At 41.9% G+C, this 17,828-nt stretch overlaps 1 protein-coding gene across 7 annotated transcripts in view; it reads left to right on the top strand.

Annotated features, from left to right (window-relative positions):
- The window catches only part of ELN (elastin), a 139,797-nt gene that overhangs the window by 16,994 nt on the left and 104,975 nt on the right, over positions 1-17,828 (top strand). For all 7 annotated transcript variants that reach the window (XM_075335381.1, XM_075335380.1, XM_075335375.1 and 4 more), the window contains exons 2-4: positions 13,337-13,402; positions 16,144-16,227; positions 16,649-16,681. In XM_075335381.1, coding sequence (XP_075191496.1) covers positions 13,337-13,402; positions 16,144-16,227; positions 16,649-16,681 — 183 coding nt within the window. The remainder of the gene's footprint in view (positions 1-13,336; positions 13,403-16,143; positions 16,228-16,648; positions 16,682-17,828) is intronic.

Below are 17,828 nucleotides of genomic sequence, written 5' to 3'. Positions count from 1 at the left end.
CAAGCTGGTCAGACGCTCGAATGTGCTCTATTCAAGTAATGAGTATAATAGAAGTCAATCATTGGGTAGTTGGGTTCTCCGCCCACATGCAGCCATATAAAGAGCATTTCCTGAGGAGAGAGGGTGAGGTTTTAACCCATCATGAGAGACATTCAGAAACTGCAAATGGCTCTCACTGGAGTGTCTGCACACATTATGCAGTGAAGGAAGCCTGTGCTTTGTATTGTTTCACAAACGACACATCCGAGCACCCGCGATACTCAGCCTAGCGAGTACACGAGCACCCTGATGCTCAATCAAGTACCGAGCAGTGTAAAGCACGATCACCCATCATTAGTAAGTAATAATGACAGGCCAATGTACTCACCACTTGATCGAGCAGCAGGGTGCTCGCTACTCGCTAGGCCAAGGATCGCGGGTGTTCAGATGTGTCATTTGTGAATTAATGAACACAAAGCACAGGCTCACTTCACTGAATGATGTGAGCCGACACCCCATTGAGACCCATTTCCAGTGTCTGGATGGCTCTCACTGGGAGTTAAAACCACATTTCAGATGTAGTGTGTCCAAATAAATAACCCGTCCTCCCTCCCCCAGAAATGCTCTGCTTATGGCTGGCTGTGTGTGGCAGGAGAGCCAAACTGCCCAATCATTGACTTCCATTGATTAATGTATCAATAATGTATGGGTTTAGTAGAAATAGCAAGCCAAAATATTCCACAAGCTTCTATGATAGTCCATATATTTTTGTGTATTTTAACTTTTTCACTTGAAAGTAATATACGTTATTTATTACACACATTTATTCGCTTTCCATGCTTTTGACAAAAATAACAAGTGGGGTTAACGGGGCATTACTCTATGGGGTCCTTTAAGCAGGGCATTATAAAAGCCCCTATGGTGGTATATAGTATGCCGCACACTATATAACCCCATAGGGGCTTCTATAATTACCAGCACCTGTAGCCCATGCTGCTTCCTGCTGCTCTTCCAAAGAGCACAATGCCTGGTTTTAGTTTTGCTAGTATTACATATGACCGACAGTGAGAACGAGCCAAGGTCAGATTCTGAGGAAGAGGCAGTGCTTTCGTTTATTCATGTCCCATCTTTCTCTGCAGCTGAGTAAGATCAGTATAATACACAAGAAGTTTCCTCCTTCCGTTTCCTCTTAGTCTGAACATCTGTAGAGATGCAGCAACTTTAGGCCCAGTACAAATCCTTAATCCTTCCTGCTACAAGTGTCTACTGTAAATGATTGAACTTTGCAATCCAAACTCCCAGACTTACAACAACCATAACAAATTGTGGCCTCAGAGTAATTTTCTTCAAGGTTTCTTAATTTAATATATTAAGCTGAGTGTATGTGTGCATGTATGTATGTGTGTATGTGTATATGTGTGTGTGTGTGTGTGTGTCTGTGTGTGTGTGTGTGTGTGTGTGTGTGTCTGTGTGTCTGTGTGTATGTGTGTGTGTGTGTGTGTGTGTGTGTGTGTGTGTATGTCCGCTAAAGGAATCTGCACCATCGCATTTACAATCACAAAAGTTTGCACAGACACCTTATGTGATCCGTGGAACGTCGTTGACTATGTTTTGATGGGAAAATTTAACCCCGCACTTTAGAGTTACTCGCCAGAAAAACTGCTTACATTAAAGTCAATGGGGCTACGAGGTTCAGGTTATTAATATGAGCTGTGATTGATTCCTCTAAGAACAAAAGACATTCATAGTATAAGAGGCTTATGTGTGAGGTAATAAGATTTCTGTGGGGAGACGGATAGAAAAAAAGACAGAGAGAGACAGAGAGACAGATGGGAAAGAGACAGAGAGAGACAGACAAGGAAAGAGACAGACATAGCGACAGACAAAGACAGATGGGGAAAGAGACAGACCTGGAAAGAGACAGACCTGGAAAGAGACAGACCAGGAAAGAGACAGACGGGCAAAGAGACAGACGGGCAAAGAGACAGATGAGCAAAGAGACAGACCTGGATAGAGAAAGACCTGGAAAAAGAGACAGATGGGCAAAGAGACAGATGGGGAAAGAGAGAGATGGGGAAAGAGAGAGACGGGGAAAGAGACAGAGAGATAGGGACAGACAAGGAAAGAAACAGACAGAGACAGGCAGACAGGGAAAGAGACAGACAGCAAAAGAGACAGACAGAAAGACAGACAAAGACAGACGGGGAAACAGACAGACACAGATATAGAGAGAGACAGAGATAGAGAGAGACAGAGATAGAGATAGACATACAGAGATACAGAGAGATAGACACAGACAGACAGACATGGATAGAGATAGACACACAGACAGAGACAGACAGGGAAAGAGACAGACACACAGAGATAGACAGAGAAAAAGACAGACAGAGAGACAGATGGAGACAGACAGAAAGAGACAGAGAGAGACAGACAAAGACAGACAGAGACAGACAGACATAGACAGACAGCCAGACAGAGACAGACAGACAGAGACTGGGAGAGAGACAGTTACTATCCCTGGCAACGCCGGGTACTACCGCTAGTTATCATATAAAAATCTAAGTACGTGAATAAGGATAATGTAATACTTGCAGAAAGCTGAACAGAGGATCCTCAGAGTCAATGTTGCTAGTGGTTACTTGGTACCCTACCCAACACTTCCTGCCCTATAGGCCAGTTTGGGAAAGCAAGAAAAAAATAATCTGAAATTCTTGATCCAAATCAGCATCTGTAGGTTAGGCTCTAGAGAAAATGTAGCCATATTTTGTGTAGATAAGTCAATAAAGGTGAATCCAATTACATCTACTGCCTCGTATCCTACTTCACAACTCCTTTTTAAATCGAGTAGGCCCATTTATAAAACAAAAATCATAGACTAACCTTCTGCATTGGTGTCATTCCAGTGATGTCGGCACTGCCTCTTCCGGGGCTCGCTTGATATTGTTATTCCATGTGAACCCTGCAGCCTATAGTGACTGCTAATTTGCTGCTGGGCTCACATGGGATCACGAGGCAGGAGGTGGGTGTCTGTTGCATATACTTTACAAGAGGGCTACTTCATTTAAAAAGGTATTTCAATCACATCTGAACTAAAACAAAATAATGATTATAATAAGGCATAAACTCCAAATACAATTTGAAACCTACATCTGAAGAAGCTATAAGTCCATCACAAATATAAAACACAAATATTTTAATTAATGAATAGACACTTAAGAGTAAAATGTCAATCAAGATGGGGACATCAAGCATATATAACCATCGTTAGCAACACATGATACATGATGCATTGTATATGCCGTTCTCTGCCACGTGTTGCTAACGATACTCACACCTGCTTGATTTCCTCACCTTAACTGATCCTTTACTCTTATGAGTTGCAACACACTGTGGGTGCTATAGGGCGGCACGGCAGTGACAGACAAAAACAGTCCAAATAAAGTAAGTGTGCAGCTTTTATTTTCAGCCAGAGAACAGCAAACAAACATGCAGCAAAAAACAATGAATACTTGCTTGTCTCGGTGCTTAATAACATACGTTATCCCTGACTCATGATACCAGGGTGATTGTGGGGTTTGAATCTCCAGTCACTGGTCTTTAGTTTGCACCACCAGCCATGTCCAGCTCGCAACACAGTATGTTACTCCTCAGTCTGTCTCACCCTACTGAAGGACTTATTCAACCTTTTATGTGGCTGTAATTAGGCAAAGTCCCCCAGCTGAACTGGTTCAGCAGCTAAGCTACTGCAGCAATATCTTGCCCAAGTTAATTTTCTGGGTGAGATATACATTCCATCCAGTATCACTCCTGTTTCCCGGTTACAGTGTCTATTCATTAAAAAATACTTATGTTTTATATTTGTGGTGGACTTCTGATTTCTTCACATGTAGGTTTCTTTATTTAAAAAGAGGTTGTCCAGGCAGTAGACAACTTATTTAAGAATTACAGGTATCAAGACAATGGCCTAAAATACCTTAATTAGCGCAACAGAGCTTTGCAAAGCCGTTTTCAAGCAACTTCCAGAAATAAGAATAAGAACATCTGCCACTCTAATCTGTAAGGTGTCAGAGCACTGGACACTTGCCCATAGTAAAAGATTTATTATTGGCCAAAGTGGTTTCCAGTGGTGTCTCCTGTAAGCACTATTATACCCCTTGTGATGGCAAGTGGCTTGATGCATCAGGCAGTGGTTGTCATACAACCATATAAAATCAGATACAGATGGGATTTCTAATTCTTAACTAGGTAGCTATTGTTACTGATAATTGTAAATCTTAATTTGTCTTTGGTCCCTCCCTTTTATAACTAATTTGCATATAGTAACACTATAGAACTCTATGTAGTAATATTTTTAGACATTTACCAAGGGGTCAAGGCAATGAACAAGGTAGGTAGTTCATGCAAGTCGATAGTACATGCAGGTCAGTAGTTCATACAGGTCGGTAGTTCATGCTGGTCGGTAGTCCATGCAGGTCAGTAGTTTATGCAAGTTGGCAGTTCAAGCAGGTCAGTAGTTCATGTAGGTCAGCAGTTCATGTAGGATGGTAGTTCATGTAGGTCAGTAGTTCATGCAGGTCGGTAGTTCATGCAGGTTGGTAGCTTATGCAGGTTGGCAGTTAATGTAGGTTGGTAGTTCATGCAGATAAGTAGTTCATGCAGGTCGTAGTTTATGCAGGAAGGTAGTTCATTAAAGGTTTGTAGTTCATGCAGGTTGGTAGTTCAGGTAGGTTGGTAGTTCATGCAGGTTGGTAGTTCAGGTAGGTAGGTAGTTCATGCATGTAGGTAGTTCATGCAGTTGCCATTGACCCTAGTCTATGTAGTTCCAACAATTTTATTAAGAACTTGTGCAGAACCCCTGAGCCAAGGTTCTTAAAAAGGGCAAGTGCAAAAAGTAGCACCAGAGTAGAACCTTTTCTTCTATTTCTGCATTCACCTGTAGTAACAATTGGAAATAATAGGAAATGTGGAAATATGTAGTAATTGTGAAATGTCAAGCTTAAATTTACTGTATTTTAAGCTAGTTATAAGAAGAAGAAGAAAAAGCCCAAAAGTGTTGGGTTCTCCTTCTTGTGCCCTCGAGACTGCCTCTTCTCTGACAATAGACAAGAAGGAATTTGGTTGACCTCACATTCTCATGAGTCTTTTCTATTTTAGATTATGTTAGTGCACTCACATTCTTTACACTTCCCAAATCTGTAATTAGTACTCTATCAGATGTCGCTCTCTTTTTCTTAAAAAAAAATGGCTGTTAGATGAGGAAAGAAACTTTAGGTCTGTCTTTCCGGAGTGGTAAAACCATAATAGATGGCCTTGTTTCATTGTTTGCTATGGGAAACTTTCTCTTCCATTTATGTCACTAGTTACTCGACACATTTGTTGTAACTTTGAGTGTTTTGTTTTTGGCCAACGTCATCTTTGTGGAGTAAAACTGAAATGGCAATGCCCAATATATTTTTAGACATTTAGACAATAGAAAGATGTAATAACCATCTCAATGAATGTGATTAAGTTGGGTTGTTAGAAGCTTCTACTATATGTAATACTTATGTGACAAGAAAGTTGTAGCCATATAGGCATCCGTACAACCACCCAACATTTCATATTTGAAGTTTATACAGAAGCAATCGTTCACCCTGGTGAATTAATACCCAATTAATACCCAATCTTGAGGTCTTAGGGCGGCTTTGCACGTTGCGACATCGCAAGCCAATGCTGCGATGTCGCACGTGATAGTCCCCGCCCCCGTCGCAGGTACGATATCGTGTGATAGCTGGCGTAGCAAACATTATCGCTACGCCAGCTTCACATGCACTCACCTGCCCTGCGACCGTCGCTCTGGCAGGCGACCCGCCTCCTTCTTAAGGGGGTGGGTCGTGCGGCGTCATAGCGACGTCACACGGCAGGCGGCCAATAGCGGTGGAGGGGCGGAGATGAGCAAGATGTAAACATCCCGCCCACCTCCTTCCTTCCGCATATCCTACGGAAGCCGTGGTGACGCCGGAAGGAGATGTTCCTCGCTCCTGTGACTTCACACACAGCGATGTGTGCTGCCGCAGGAGCGAGGAACAACATCGGACCGTCGCGTCAGCGTAATTATGGATTACGCCGACGCTGCACCGATGATACGATTACGACGATTTGCGCTTGTTAATCGTATCATCTAGGTTTTACACACTACGATGTCGCATGCGATGCCGGATGTGCGTCACTTTCAATTTGACCCCACCGACATCGCACCTGCGATGTCGTAGTGTGCAAAGCCCGCCTTAAACTGGCATAAACTTAAATCAGGAATAAATAATAATGAGTCCAAGAGTTGCCACTCTATTGCTCATTGCCAGTCTTTCAATGGACCACCTAACAACACTTATATGGCTCCCCCGCAGTCTGTTTCCTAATCTGCACCTCAGCCAGTATGGCTGCAGTGCTCCCCCATGGCCGGCAGTCTTACACTGAGATCTGGCGCTGGTGTATCAGATACTGTGTGCTCCAAATTCCTCTCACGCTGAGATCAACAGTTCTGGAATTCTTAATTCCTCAGGGGTTTTAGTAATCAAACACACACCTCTCATGTGGGGTTGTGGTTATTTCTTTTAACCCTGTCACTGCAGCGCAACCTGCCAGACATTCCCGCACTGTCCGGAGGCTCACATAGCCAAAAGCATTCCCTTATCAGGGATTTGACAGATACAAGTCTATAAATTCATCCAGGCTTTGCAATACAGTTGAGATTTTTCCATATACGATTGTGCAATAGTATGTCTGGAATATGGTCCAAAATCTAGAAAATGTTAGGAAATCGAATCCGTAATCATTCATTCTAAAGTGTCAGGGCAGAGCTGGATTTACAAAGTCACTAATCACTGATTGTCTGTGTATTATGCAAAGGAATGTGTTTATTTTGAGGAAAGTCAAGGTTCATTGCATCTCGTAATATCAAAGAGATGCAGAACACAAAAATACGATAAGCCTCATTTATGTGTGGTATGTGACAATACACAGGCGGCAGCACTGTGGTATTTGTTACATGGATGATGTCTGCTACAACCAATGACTTATGCACATTTGGTATCCAGGATCTACCCTGTGAGGTTTGACATTGCGTCATCATGACTTGTAGAAACTGTCTATCTTATTAACAAGTCATACAAATCAATCCACTGAACACTTACTACAGCATTATGATGCCATTTACAATATCAACTTATCATAAAAAACATATGGATCATATCTGTGTAAATCCCATGCACTAGGCAGTGAATTACAGAAATCGCTCCATTAATCCTAGTGTATATATAATGTAAATGTCAGCGACGCTATGTTAACCTTACAGCCTCAGAGATCTGCTATGTAAAGACATCTGGAAAAATATCTCACAGCAAAAATTGCATGCTTGTAAGGAGTACAAGGAATGAGGAATTGGGGAAATGGAAGCTATTGGTATATTGAAAGATGTAATTGTAATTGGCAGATGAAACATACAGTCATGGCTGAAAGTATTGGCACCCTTGAAATTTGTCTTTTTACCAAAAAATAATTGCAAATAAATATGCCTTGTCATAACATGTATATTTCGTTTGTGTGTCTTGGAACAACTCAAAAAAAAACAGAGAATAAAAGGCAAATTGGACATAATTTCATACAAACCCCCTAAAATTGACCAGATAAAATTGTTGACACCTTTCCAAAATTGTAGGTATATAACTTTATTTCAGGCATGTGATGCTCATTTACCCTCACCTGTGGCAAGAGACAGTTGTGGGCAAGATGAAAATCACACCTAAAACCAGATAAAAAAGGGAGAAGTTGACTCAATTTTTGCATTGTGTCTTTGTGTGTGCAACACTAAGCATGGAGAACAGAAAGAGAAGTGAACTCTCTGAGCACTTCAGAACCAAAATTGTTGAAAAATGTCCGTCTCCAGAGATCTTGATATTCTTTTGTCCATAATCAAGACATTTACAATCCATGGGACTGTAGCTAATCTCCGTAGACATGGATGGCAGAGAAAAATTGAAGAAAGATTGTACAGGCTCAGTGTGCATCATTGTCAGCGCGAACTATCAGTCGACAGTTCTCTAAAATGAAACGCTATGGCAGGAGACACAGGAGGACCCCACTGCTGACACAGAGACATAAAATGTTAGTCTGTAGTATGCCAAAATGTATATGAGTAAGCCAAAATTGTTCTGGGAAAGCAACTTTTGAACAGATGAGACCAAGATAGAGATTTTTGGTAAAGCACATCATTCTACAGTTTACTGAAAATGGAATGAAGCATACAAAGAAAAGAACACATAACCTACAGTCAAATATGGTGGAGTTTCAAAGATGTGTTTGAGGTTGTTTTGCTGCCTCTCGCAATGGGTGCCATGACTGTGTGCAAGGCATCATGAAATTTGAAGATTCTCAAAGGATTTTGGGTTGGAATGTAGTTTTCAGTGTCAGAAAGCTGGGTTTGTGTCCTAGGTCCAGCAGGACAATGCCCCCAAACCTATTTCAAGAAGCCCCCAGAAATGTATGGACACAAAATGCAGGACAGTTCTGAAGTGACAGCAGTAAGTCTGGATCTTTATCCCATTGAACGCCTATAGAGAGATTTTAAGATTGGTATTGGGAGAAGGTGCCCTTCTTTGCAAAAGAAGAGTGGTTCAAATTTAAAGTTGAGAGGTTTAAGAAGCTTGTTGATGGTTATAGGAAGCGATTGATTACAGTCACTTTTTCCAAATGGTGTGCAACCAAATATTAAGTTGAGGGAGCCAACAATTTTTTCCAGCCCATTTGGGGGTTTTGTGAGAAATTATGTCCAATTTGCCTTTTTTCCTCTGTTTTTTTTGTGTTGTTACAATACACACAAAGGATATAAACATGTGTATAACAAAGCGGGTAATTGCAATAATTTTCTGGGAGAAATACTTCATTTTCTGAAACAATTTCAAGGGTGCCAACACTTTCAGCCATAGCTGTATATATTGTAGACTGAATAGGTAAAATGTTATGGCTAGAAGGGCTACAAAAATAAAAGACTCAATGGACATCTCTACACAAGAAATAAGTTTGAAGTCTACACCATATGTCAATTGTTAAATTAGCAGTTTGTCCCCCAGAGCTGGCCTTCTTGCTGAAATTCAGTACCTGTAATTGTCACCCAGTTACTAACATCAGCACTAGCGGACATAGACAAAGAAGGGCCCCTGTGCAAGAACAACATATGGGCCATTTGCAGTCTTAGAAATCATCATAATGCACAATTCCATCTTCTTTAGAGGTAGAAATGGGTCCAATTCCTCTTGGGCCCCTGTGCTGTCACACAAGTTGCACCAATGATATGTCCAGCCCTGAACGTCAGTACACGTCTACAGAGATATTCCTTAGAGATTATCAAATCTTTTGAAATTCTAATTCACCAATTTGGTTTGGAAATTTTTTCCCACTAATTTGATTTGTGGCACGTTTATTGCGGCAAATCTCAAGTAGTGCAATTGCCTTGATAAGGTGTGTCGGATATTTTGTGGTCCCCTAATGAGAGATAGAATACAGCAGAATACATAAGGGATACACCACACCTTTAAAGGGAATCTTTCAGCTGTTTTTTTGCTACCTCATCTCAGAGCAGCATGATGTAGGCAGAGATCCTGAATCCAATGATGTATTACTTAGTTTACTGGGTGCAGTGTTTCTGAGACAATCAGAGTTTTTAGATTTAGTGATGCAGCAGAGCTGAGAGCTCATACCAGGCTCTCTATATAAAAAGTCTATAGTTAGTGAGCTGCTAATCATAGGAGGGGGGTGTCGGGCTACCAGGCACAAGGATAGTGTAGCTGATTTAGTCCAAGCAATAATAAGCTCCTGATGCAAAACAATTATTGCAAGTAAACAATATCATGTGTTACGCTAGGTATGGGGAAGTTCCAAGCGAACGACAAAAGGAAAAGAAGGGAAACCCTGTTTCTAGGGAAGGGAGAAATGGTGACTGCTGACCAATCCTACCGCTGGTCCGTGGGTTCCCTCACCACCCTAGATAGGTTCCGAACCTGTGCGCCAAGCCAGATATCTGACTCTAAGCTGACCCTGATGTGGATCCTAGGTAGGGAGCAGATAGGATGAGCTCTTTGTCAACCCCACTAGGCACTAAAGGACAAATAGGGATAACAAACAAGGGAAAACCACAAACAACTTATCTCTAGTTGTCTCAGGAAGAGAAGCTGCAACAGCCACTAAGATTCTCTTGATGTATGCACTTGATAAAGATGTATCAAATATCACCAGCACCGAGTAATAGGAAGTGAAGGTATGTATAGACAAGGAAAGTTCTGATGAGCAGCAGCTGACAGGCTGAGCAATGCCCCAGGGTCATAAAGAGAAAGGGATGGAAACCAAGCTGGAAAGATAGGTCAGGGAACAGTTTGTGCAGCCAAACACTGTGACCTTCTATAGTCAGACACCACAGGACTGTCTATCACCTGTGACACACCCATGACAGCTTGATAAGAGACACATCACTGAAATCTGTGTTTTACTGCTACAGCATGCTGTCTTCAGATTACATATCAAAAACATGCTGACAATTTTCCTTTAATAATTGTCACTGACACTGCTGCTGCCAGTTGCCTTATCTCTCTCCTTACTGATTGCATCTCAATGTTCTTGAATACTAGCACAGCAGTACAGCACAGTCTGATTATGTCCTATTTCTGTTCCTATATGGAATGAGCTGTGTGTTTTGACTTTCTGTCCCTATTCTTTCAAAGCATAAAATGGTTGTTTGTCCGCTTCTCATCTTTTCTACTGGCTGTGATAGCAGGGCAGTCCATTTGTAACATTACATCTTTGTTACGTCCCTACCGGAGTCCGCTCCAGCAACTACTACTTCAATCACCAGGCAACGCCGTGTTCCTGCCATGGATAGTGCTGGTGATGGGAGAGGAGTCGATGCCAGCGGCGCCGGTGGGCGCAGGCTCCGCTCATCCACTAGGCTAGGTTTCCTTGGGATCTGCAGCACCACTGGCTGACTGTAGGTGGCATGCGTCTTCCAGCTGAAGTTACCATCATTCAGCTACAACCAATGGGAAGACACCACACCCTTCTTATCTCCCCTCCTGTCTGCTGACCACTGCCAGAGATAGTTCTGTATTCCTGGTTCCTGTCCTGCCCTGTTCTGTTTAGTGATTCTGGTGTTCTGACTTCTGCTTGTTTCCTGACTACCCTCCTGCCTGCTGTTTATGTACCTCGCTGCCCAATCCTGATTTGACCTCTGATTTGTTTTTTGATTACGTCCTTGCCTGCCGATTCTGTCCCTGTTTTGCATTTCCCAGTTCGGCCCTGCCTGACTACTATGCTCATCGGACTGCAGCCGTCCACAGGTAGTGATCACCTTGGGCCCTGTGTAATTCCAAATCCCTGTATCAGGGTTAAAGGGTTTCAGGGTTCCAGGGGTCCTGCTTGATGAGTGGCTTCCCTCTAGCCTGTCCATTACAGCCCGTCTGAGTCTGTGGATCCAGGCAGGCGTTACAATCTTATTCTGCTTGACTAAGGGTTTAAAGGAGTTGTCTTATTGTGACACTATCATTTTTAAAAGAATTAAGGTGATTCCCTGCAGGGTATATAATAAAAAACAAACATGCGGCGCCAATCTCAGCGCGTTATCAAAGCGGCTCTCTGGTGCCCTTTTTTTTACTGAAGTTTTATGCACTCACCTTTTGCCACAAAACTTCAGGCATATATGACTTTTCCAAAGTCTCCTTATCCGGGTCTGCTGCTTGCCTTGAATTGATCCTGTGTATGGTCCTGGCTCGGATTACCACAGGTAAAAAAGTTAAAAATGAAGTAAACCAATTCTGTAGTGGCCGCGCTCCCCGTAGTAATGATTTTATAAACTCTTGTCCTCAAATGGAATTTATTACTCAAACATACGGAAATAAAAAACGGATACAACGCGCTTCGGCGGGAACAACCGCCTTCCTCAGGTATCACCTGAGGAAGGCGGTTGTTCCCGCCGAAACGCGTTGTATCCGTTTTTTATTTCCGTATGTTTGAGTAATAAATTCCATTTGAGGACAAGAGTTTTTAAAATCATTACTACGGGGAGCGCGGCCACTACAGAATTGGTTTACTTCATTTTTAATTTTTAAAAGAATGATAGTGCAGCAATCAGTTAGTTGCTTGAGGGTCCTTTGCAGTGGGCAGCTACATACTTTTGGCAGAAATGTAGCCTTGTATTCTGGTCATCCATCCATGTAACATATGGACATTCAGCCTTCGAGAACTGCAACCTCTCTTACGGATCAGCTCTGTATTCTGGCCCATAGAGGGAGTACCAAGGGGATTACTCTTCCATTTATAACATCAAGATAACCTAACTGGACATATGGACAAACGTCATCCTGGTGGGACAGATTTATCTACTTTAAGAGAGATGTTGGACATCCACTGAAGTTATGAAATGGAAAATTCCCATGTTTGTACTTTGTACCAATTTTTCAATGGATCCAAAGTTTGGATCCCTTTTATAGCTTTAATAATGAAACACATGAAGTCATTTTTATAGATTCTTTATTGATTTTTCATGTATTTACTTCTCCCCATTCCATTAGGAATCTCCTGCTATAATATAATATATTGATGTCATTTTTTCACATCTGTTTCCATATGGCTTTTCCCTTTACATTTCCTTTACCCTATATAAACACCATCCCTTACTCATTCAAGAATCCCAATCCAGTTACATCATGGTTAATAAATGAAAACTGAGCTGACAGAAAGATTGCCATCACTTAGTTATTAGCCGTCTTGATTACTAATTTGATAAGCATGCGGTCCTTCATATCATCCATGATAGGAATACAAACAAAAATGAGTCCAAGGTCCAACATAATATCAACAGAGCTACAAAGAAAATAATCTGAAGAGCTGGGATGTGCACAATGTTATTCTGACCATCTCCACTGTTTGGCTTTCTTTCCATCATGTGCGGAGCTAAAGTGCAAGGTTAATTTATAGTCGTCAATTAAATCAAATTCCTTATCTGTGAAGTTGGCTATGTAGAATAAAATAATCATTATGCTTTTAGTCACCATTAAGACTAAGAACGTCTACAAGAAAAGCAAGCGAACAGCACTTTTTCTACGACATGCTGCGCACCCATATGAGCTTCATGGAAGGAGGTCATTGAGGACATTGGAGCCATGTAGCTAGTGTGAACATAGCTTTGTAGTCAATGTCTGGACACTGTGATTCCATCAATGTTTCAATTGCAAAACAAGTATTCCTAAAGATTCAAAATAACTGAAATATTATCCCTACTTTTAACATCAGATGATTGTAGCTTTTTAATGTTTGTCTGTTTTTCCGTACACAGGAGCTCCTGCTGGAGGACTACCTGGGGGTCAGTATTATCCGGGTGGAGGTGCAGGGGCATATCCTGGTAAGAAGTGTTTTGGATTAAATACCTGAATTTTCATGTAAAGTGGATATATCATCTTCACACAATGAGCCTGACATATACAGTAATTAAGATTGAATCAATATACTACATCTTTATTATCAGAAATGTATAAATTGCTACCAAATAGAATCTTAGTTTTCCTGACAATATGACGATATGGCTGTATTTTAGTTGTACTGGCCTATATTTACTGACACGCCTACACCGGGGCCGTGGGAAGGCTCGTTACCAGGCCACGGTTCTTTTTCTGGGACGCTGCAGTGTCGAGGCCAGGTTTCGTGACCACGGCGGTGTCGTTTAAATATAAAGAGGAGGATGACAGTTTATTTGTGACACCACCTGTGGTATGCAGCAAGTTACGTGGCGCCACTGCGGGATGGGGACCTCTGGGGCAGATGGAGAAGCAGCTTAGATGGTGCAGTTCTTCATAGGCAGAGCTGGGCCCCAGGGCGGATGGGGTAATAGTAGGTGATGGCGGAGGTGCAGGTTCGAAGACGCAAGCGAATAAGGGAGCGACACAGGGATGCAGTCTCAAGGATTTTACTTATTGTAGCAGGTTCCAAGGTAACACAACGTCAGTGACCACCTTTGGAGTGCTGGGGTTTCACTGTGATCGGCTTCAGCCAATCCCGGATAGTTCGGAGGTCAAGACCAGTAAACTCTTCTAGTGTTCCTTCCCTGGTCGTCTTCCTGTGCTGACTTCTCTCTCCTGCCTTGTGCCCTCACACACAGTGCCCTGAGCCCTGTCGGGGTGGCTTGAAGCTCTATCCCTTGGCCCTATGTAGTCACCTTCCAGCAGATTCATGTGCGGAGTTGGCTTTGGTACTAAATGGTCCTCTGGTTTTACTAGCGGTGCATGTTGGTTCTTCTCCTCTAGTATAGGGGCCAGTCCCCCATCTGTGTCCAAGTCCTTCCACTCTGTTGCTGTATGTGGAATGAGGCCATGGGAGTATGGCGCACGTCCCATGGTCTTTAGGACCACTTCTGTCTTGCACCTAGGTCGAGCTGCAGCACCTCCAGATCACAGGTCTTTCTCTTCCACTGCTCCTTCTAAGTGCCTGACGCTACAACTTTCCCAACTCACTAGACTCCACCCCCAGGCCCTGTCAGATTAGGGGGAGGGAGGAAGCATCACCAGTGGTGGCTATACATAGCATTAATGGAACCAAGCCCTAACCCTGACCCGGTGGAGAGCTGCTAGCTGAGGTGTTGTGTGTTTTGGGTGCATACCGTTGGATGACCTCCTCTGTACCCAGGATGGGATACCAAACCTCTGGCTGAGATGCAGTACCTCTGTGGCGACTGAAGCCTTAGGGGCGCCACATTACTATATGTTTAGATGGTTTCATTATAAAACATGTGGCCATCCGACATCCAATTAGAATTGTGTTTTAAATGTAACTTGATTTACTGATATGTTTTTACATCTCAACTAGAGATGAGTGAACCCGAACTGTAAAAAAATCAGTGTCCAAGTTCGGAATTTGGGTGCTTTACATATGCTAACTACTTGATCAAGCATTGCTGTGCTTGGGTACGCGCGATGCTCAGCCCAATGCGATCTGTTTGCTTTGTCTGAATGGTTCTCACTGGGGATAAAATGAGTGTGATCAGATTTAGGGTGTACAAAAAAAACAAACAACCCTACCCTGCCTCCCCAAAAGTGCTTTCTTTAATGCTGGCTGTATGTGAGTGGAGAGCCAAACTGCCCAATCAGTTACTTCCAATAGGGTTCGGAACTACAGAATCAAGTTCAGGTCAACTCCAGGTCACGAACTGAACTTTATCTAAAGTCCGGCTGAAAGGGGCGAACCCGAACTTCCATGGGTCCGCTCACCTCTACTCACAACATATTCTTATATCCCAAAATCAAAGACCTTAATGAAATTTGTAGAGAGTGAACTAGAACATGTTTATAGATTTAAAAGGCAAAATTGGATGATTGTAATATGTCCAATTCAGGCCCTTGGGGTATGGAGTGCATGAGATAAGGATTATCTGTTTGTTGACTCTTGAATCTCTGTCGTTATGCTGTGCACCTTTGGCCTGCAATTGATATCTCACATATTTGGCCAGAGTGTTCACTTAACAATTCTGAGATCTTTCCCATTTCCTTGGTCGCGTTTCTAGCTGAGTAACTTATCCTGCAGAATAAAGATTGCTTTTTTGAAATGATCTCTGTTTCTCCATGCCACATACAAGACATGTTCTTATGGCAAATTAAAAAATATCTTACTTGTGTTTCATATATAATTATATACAAATTGCTAATACTAATGCATAAGTAAATTGTGTACATTTATATTTTAAACACACTCCTTGACCTAAAGATCCTAATATTTGTCCTGGGAGCTCTATTTCCAATTTGTGTTCGCAATTGGAGAGAGTTTTGATCTAAATCAGAACCCTTCCCATATGCATCGGTCATTATAGAGAAATGGGCAGGCTTAGTAATGTAAATGAGCTCATCCGCCAGTCCTCTTCATATATAATAATGGTCACATACCAACGTATTAATCTGGAACAACAGGCCAACAAGCCAGTAGAGGAGCTCCTGGGATCCAGTACCGCGCTGATATCTGGAGATCAGGGCTTTTTCCTAATATAAGGATTTATATTTTAAGCACATCTTGGTGGTTTCTTTTTCAAGTGGACAGTCAATTTAATGTCTATAAGTATACATGATTCTGACAGCAACTCATCTTGGCTTCTTTCTAAAGGAGGAGCTGGTTTGGGACCTGGAGGTGTAGGACCTGGAGGTGTAGGACCTGGAGGTGTAGGACCAGGAGGAATAGGAGGAGCAGGTCAGTGGCTTATTGATTTCATTCCATCACCAAAATTCAGTACAAATGCAGTTGGAAAATCCAATATTTGCAGCGTAAAATTGTTTCTGATTCATTTATACTGGTATTACCAAGACTGACTACATTGACATACTGGATGTGTTTAGCCATTTTATATCATACCTTATAAAACTATGGCTGACAGATGCCAGACAACCCAAAACAATAGCTAAAATGTTAATTTAGGAGCACAGAGGTTTATTCTTACATGTACAAGGTATACATATGCTATTTACAATGATGGTGCCTTTCAATACAATAGAGTGTCTTTTTGGTGTTTTGAAAACTTCTACACCTCTTAATTGTGCATTATAGCAATATTTAATAACCCAATACATATGTATATTGATTTACCAAAGATCAAAACTTTTGTTTTATTTAGGATTATATCCAGGAGGCAAACCCCCCAAACCAGGTAATATGCTCAATGTTTTATGATGTTGTGTTAGAAAAACTGAAACATAGAGAATTAAAGAAGCACTCCCATTAAGTTTTTTATTCCTTAAATGTGTATGTACTGTGGTGTGAGTATTATTATACTCACCTACTGCCACTCTCTCCAGTGTCCAGCGCCTGTCTTCTTCTCCTCTCAGTGACCCCACCACAATTCTGACTAGTCGGCTCACTCTGTGTTCCATGTGTGAGACGTAAGTCTCCTTTACAATGAAAGCCTATTGGACCACGTTCTGATTCTCCATAATCGTACATTGTAAAAGTCAGTTATGGGTCACGTAGAGCACAGTGTGACCTGGGGAGTCTACAGAGGGGGTGACGTCACTGAGAAGAGAGAATAACTGTACTGGACAATGGTGACAGCACCAGTAGGTGATTATATTAATACTCACACTATGGTACATGCACATATACACATATACACACATTGAATGAATAAACAACTTATTGGGAGTATGTCTTTAAGATATATAAAGGACAGAGTAAAATCCTAATGGAAGATTCCGGCGGGCACTTACTTTCATAGATTGTGGTGCTCCAATAAGGGATGGCACCCCAGATTCCATAATAAAGTAAGATCGGCACTCACGTAAATTATATTTCTTTTTGTTCAACTTATATTTCTATTTCTAAAGTGAGGATTACAAGTGACGTGTTTCGGCCTGTATCATCATCAATCCTTTCTCAAACAATGTACATTATTTCAGAAGTATGCAGGCCGAAACGCGTTACTTTGGAAATACATTTGTAATCTTCATTTTGGAAATATGAATAAAAGTTTAAGAAAAGAAATATAATCTACGTGAGTGCCGATAGAGTAAAATCCTAGTGATGCCATCATACAGGAATAGGTTTACCACTGTAGGAAGGCAGCTGGTGCATCCTTTGCGTGTTGGACTCCGGCACCTAGACAGTCCAAGCTACACCCACTAAATCTAGGGTGTTACTCTTCTGACAGGAACTGATTTGAAGGTTTTTCTTGCCTCTACATTTCCAGGCACAGCATTCCATTACAGAACACTTTGTTAAGCATGTACTAGATTTTGGCCAGATACTGCAATGATGTCATCACCCAGAGCTGTCCTGTTTGATAAAACATTCTCCCCGAT

The sequence above is a fragment of the Anomaloglossus baeobatrachus genome, chromosome 2, assembly GCF_048569485.1.
Source record: "Anomaloglossus baeobatrachus isolate aAnoBae1 chromosome 2, aAnoBae1.hap1, whole genome shotgun sequence".
NCBI lineage: Eukaryota > Metazoa > Chordata > Amphibia > Anura > Aromobatidae > Anomaloglossus > Anomaloglossus baeobatrachus.
Note: the sequence above shows the minus strand (reverse complement) of the source record. Positions and strands in the feature narration are given on the sequence as shown.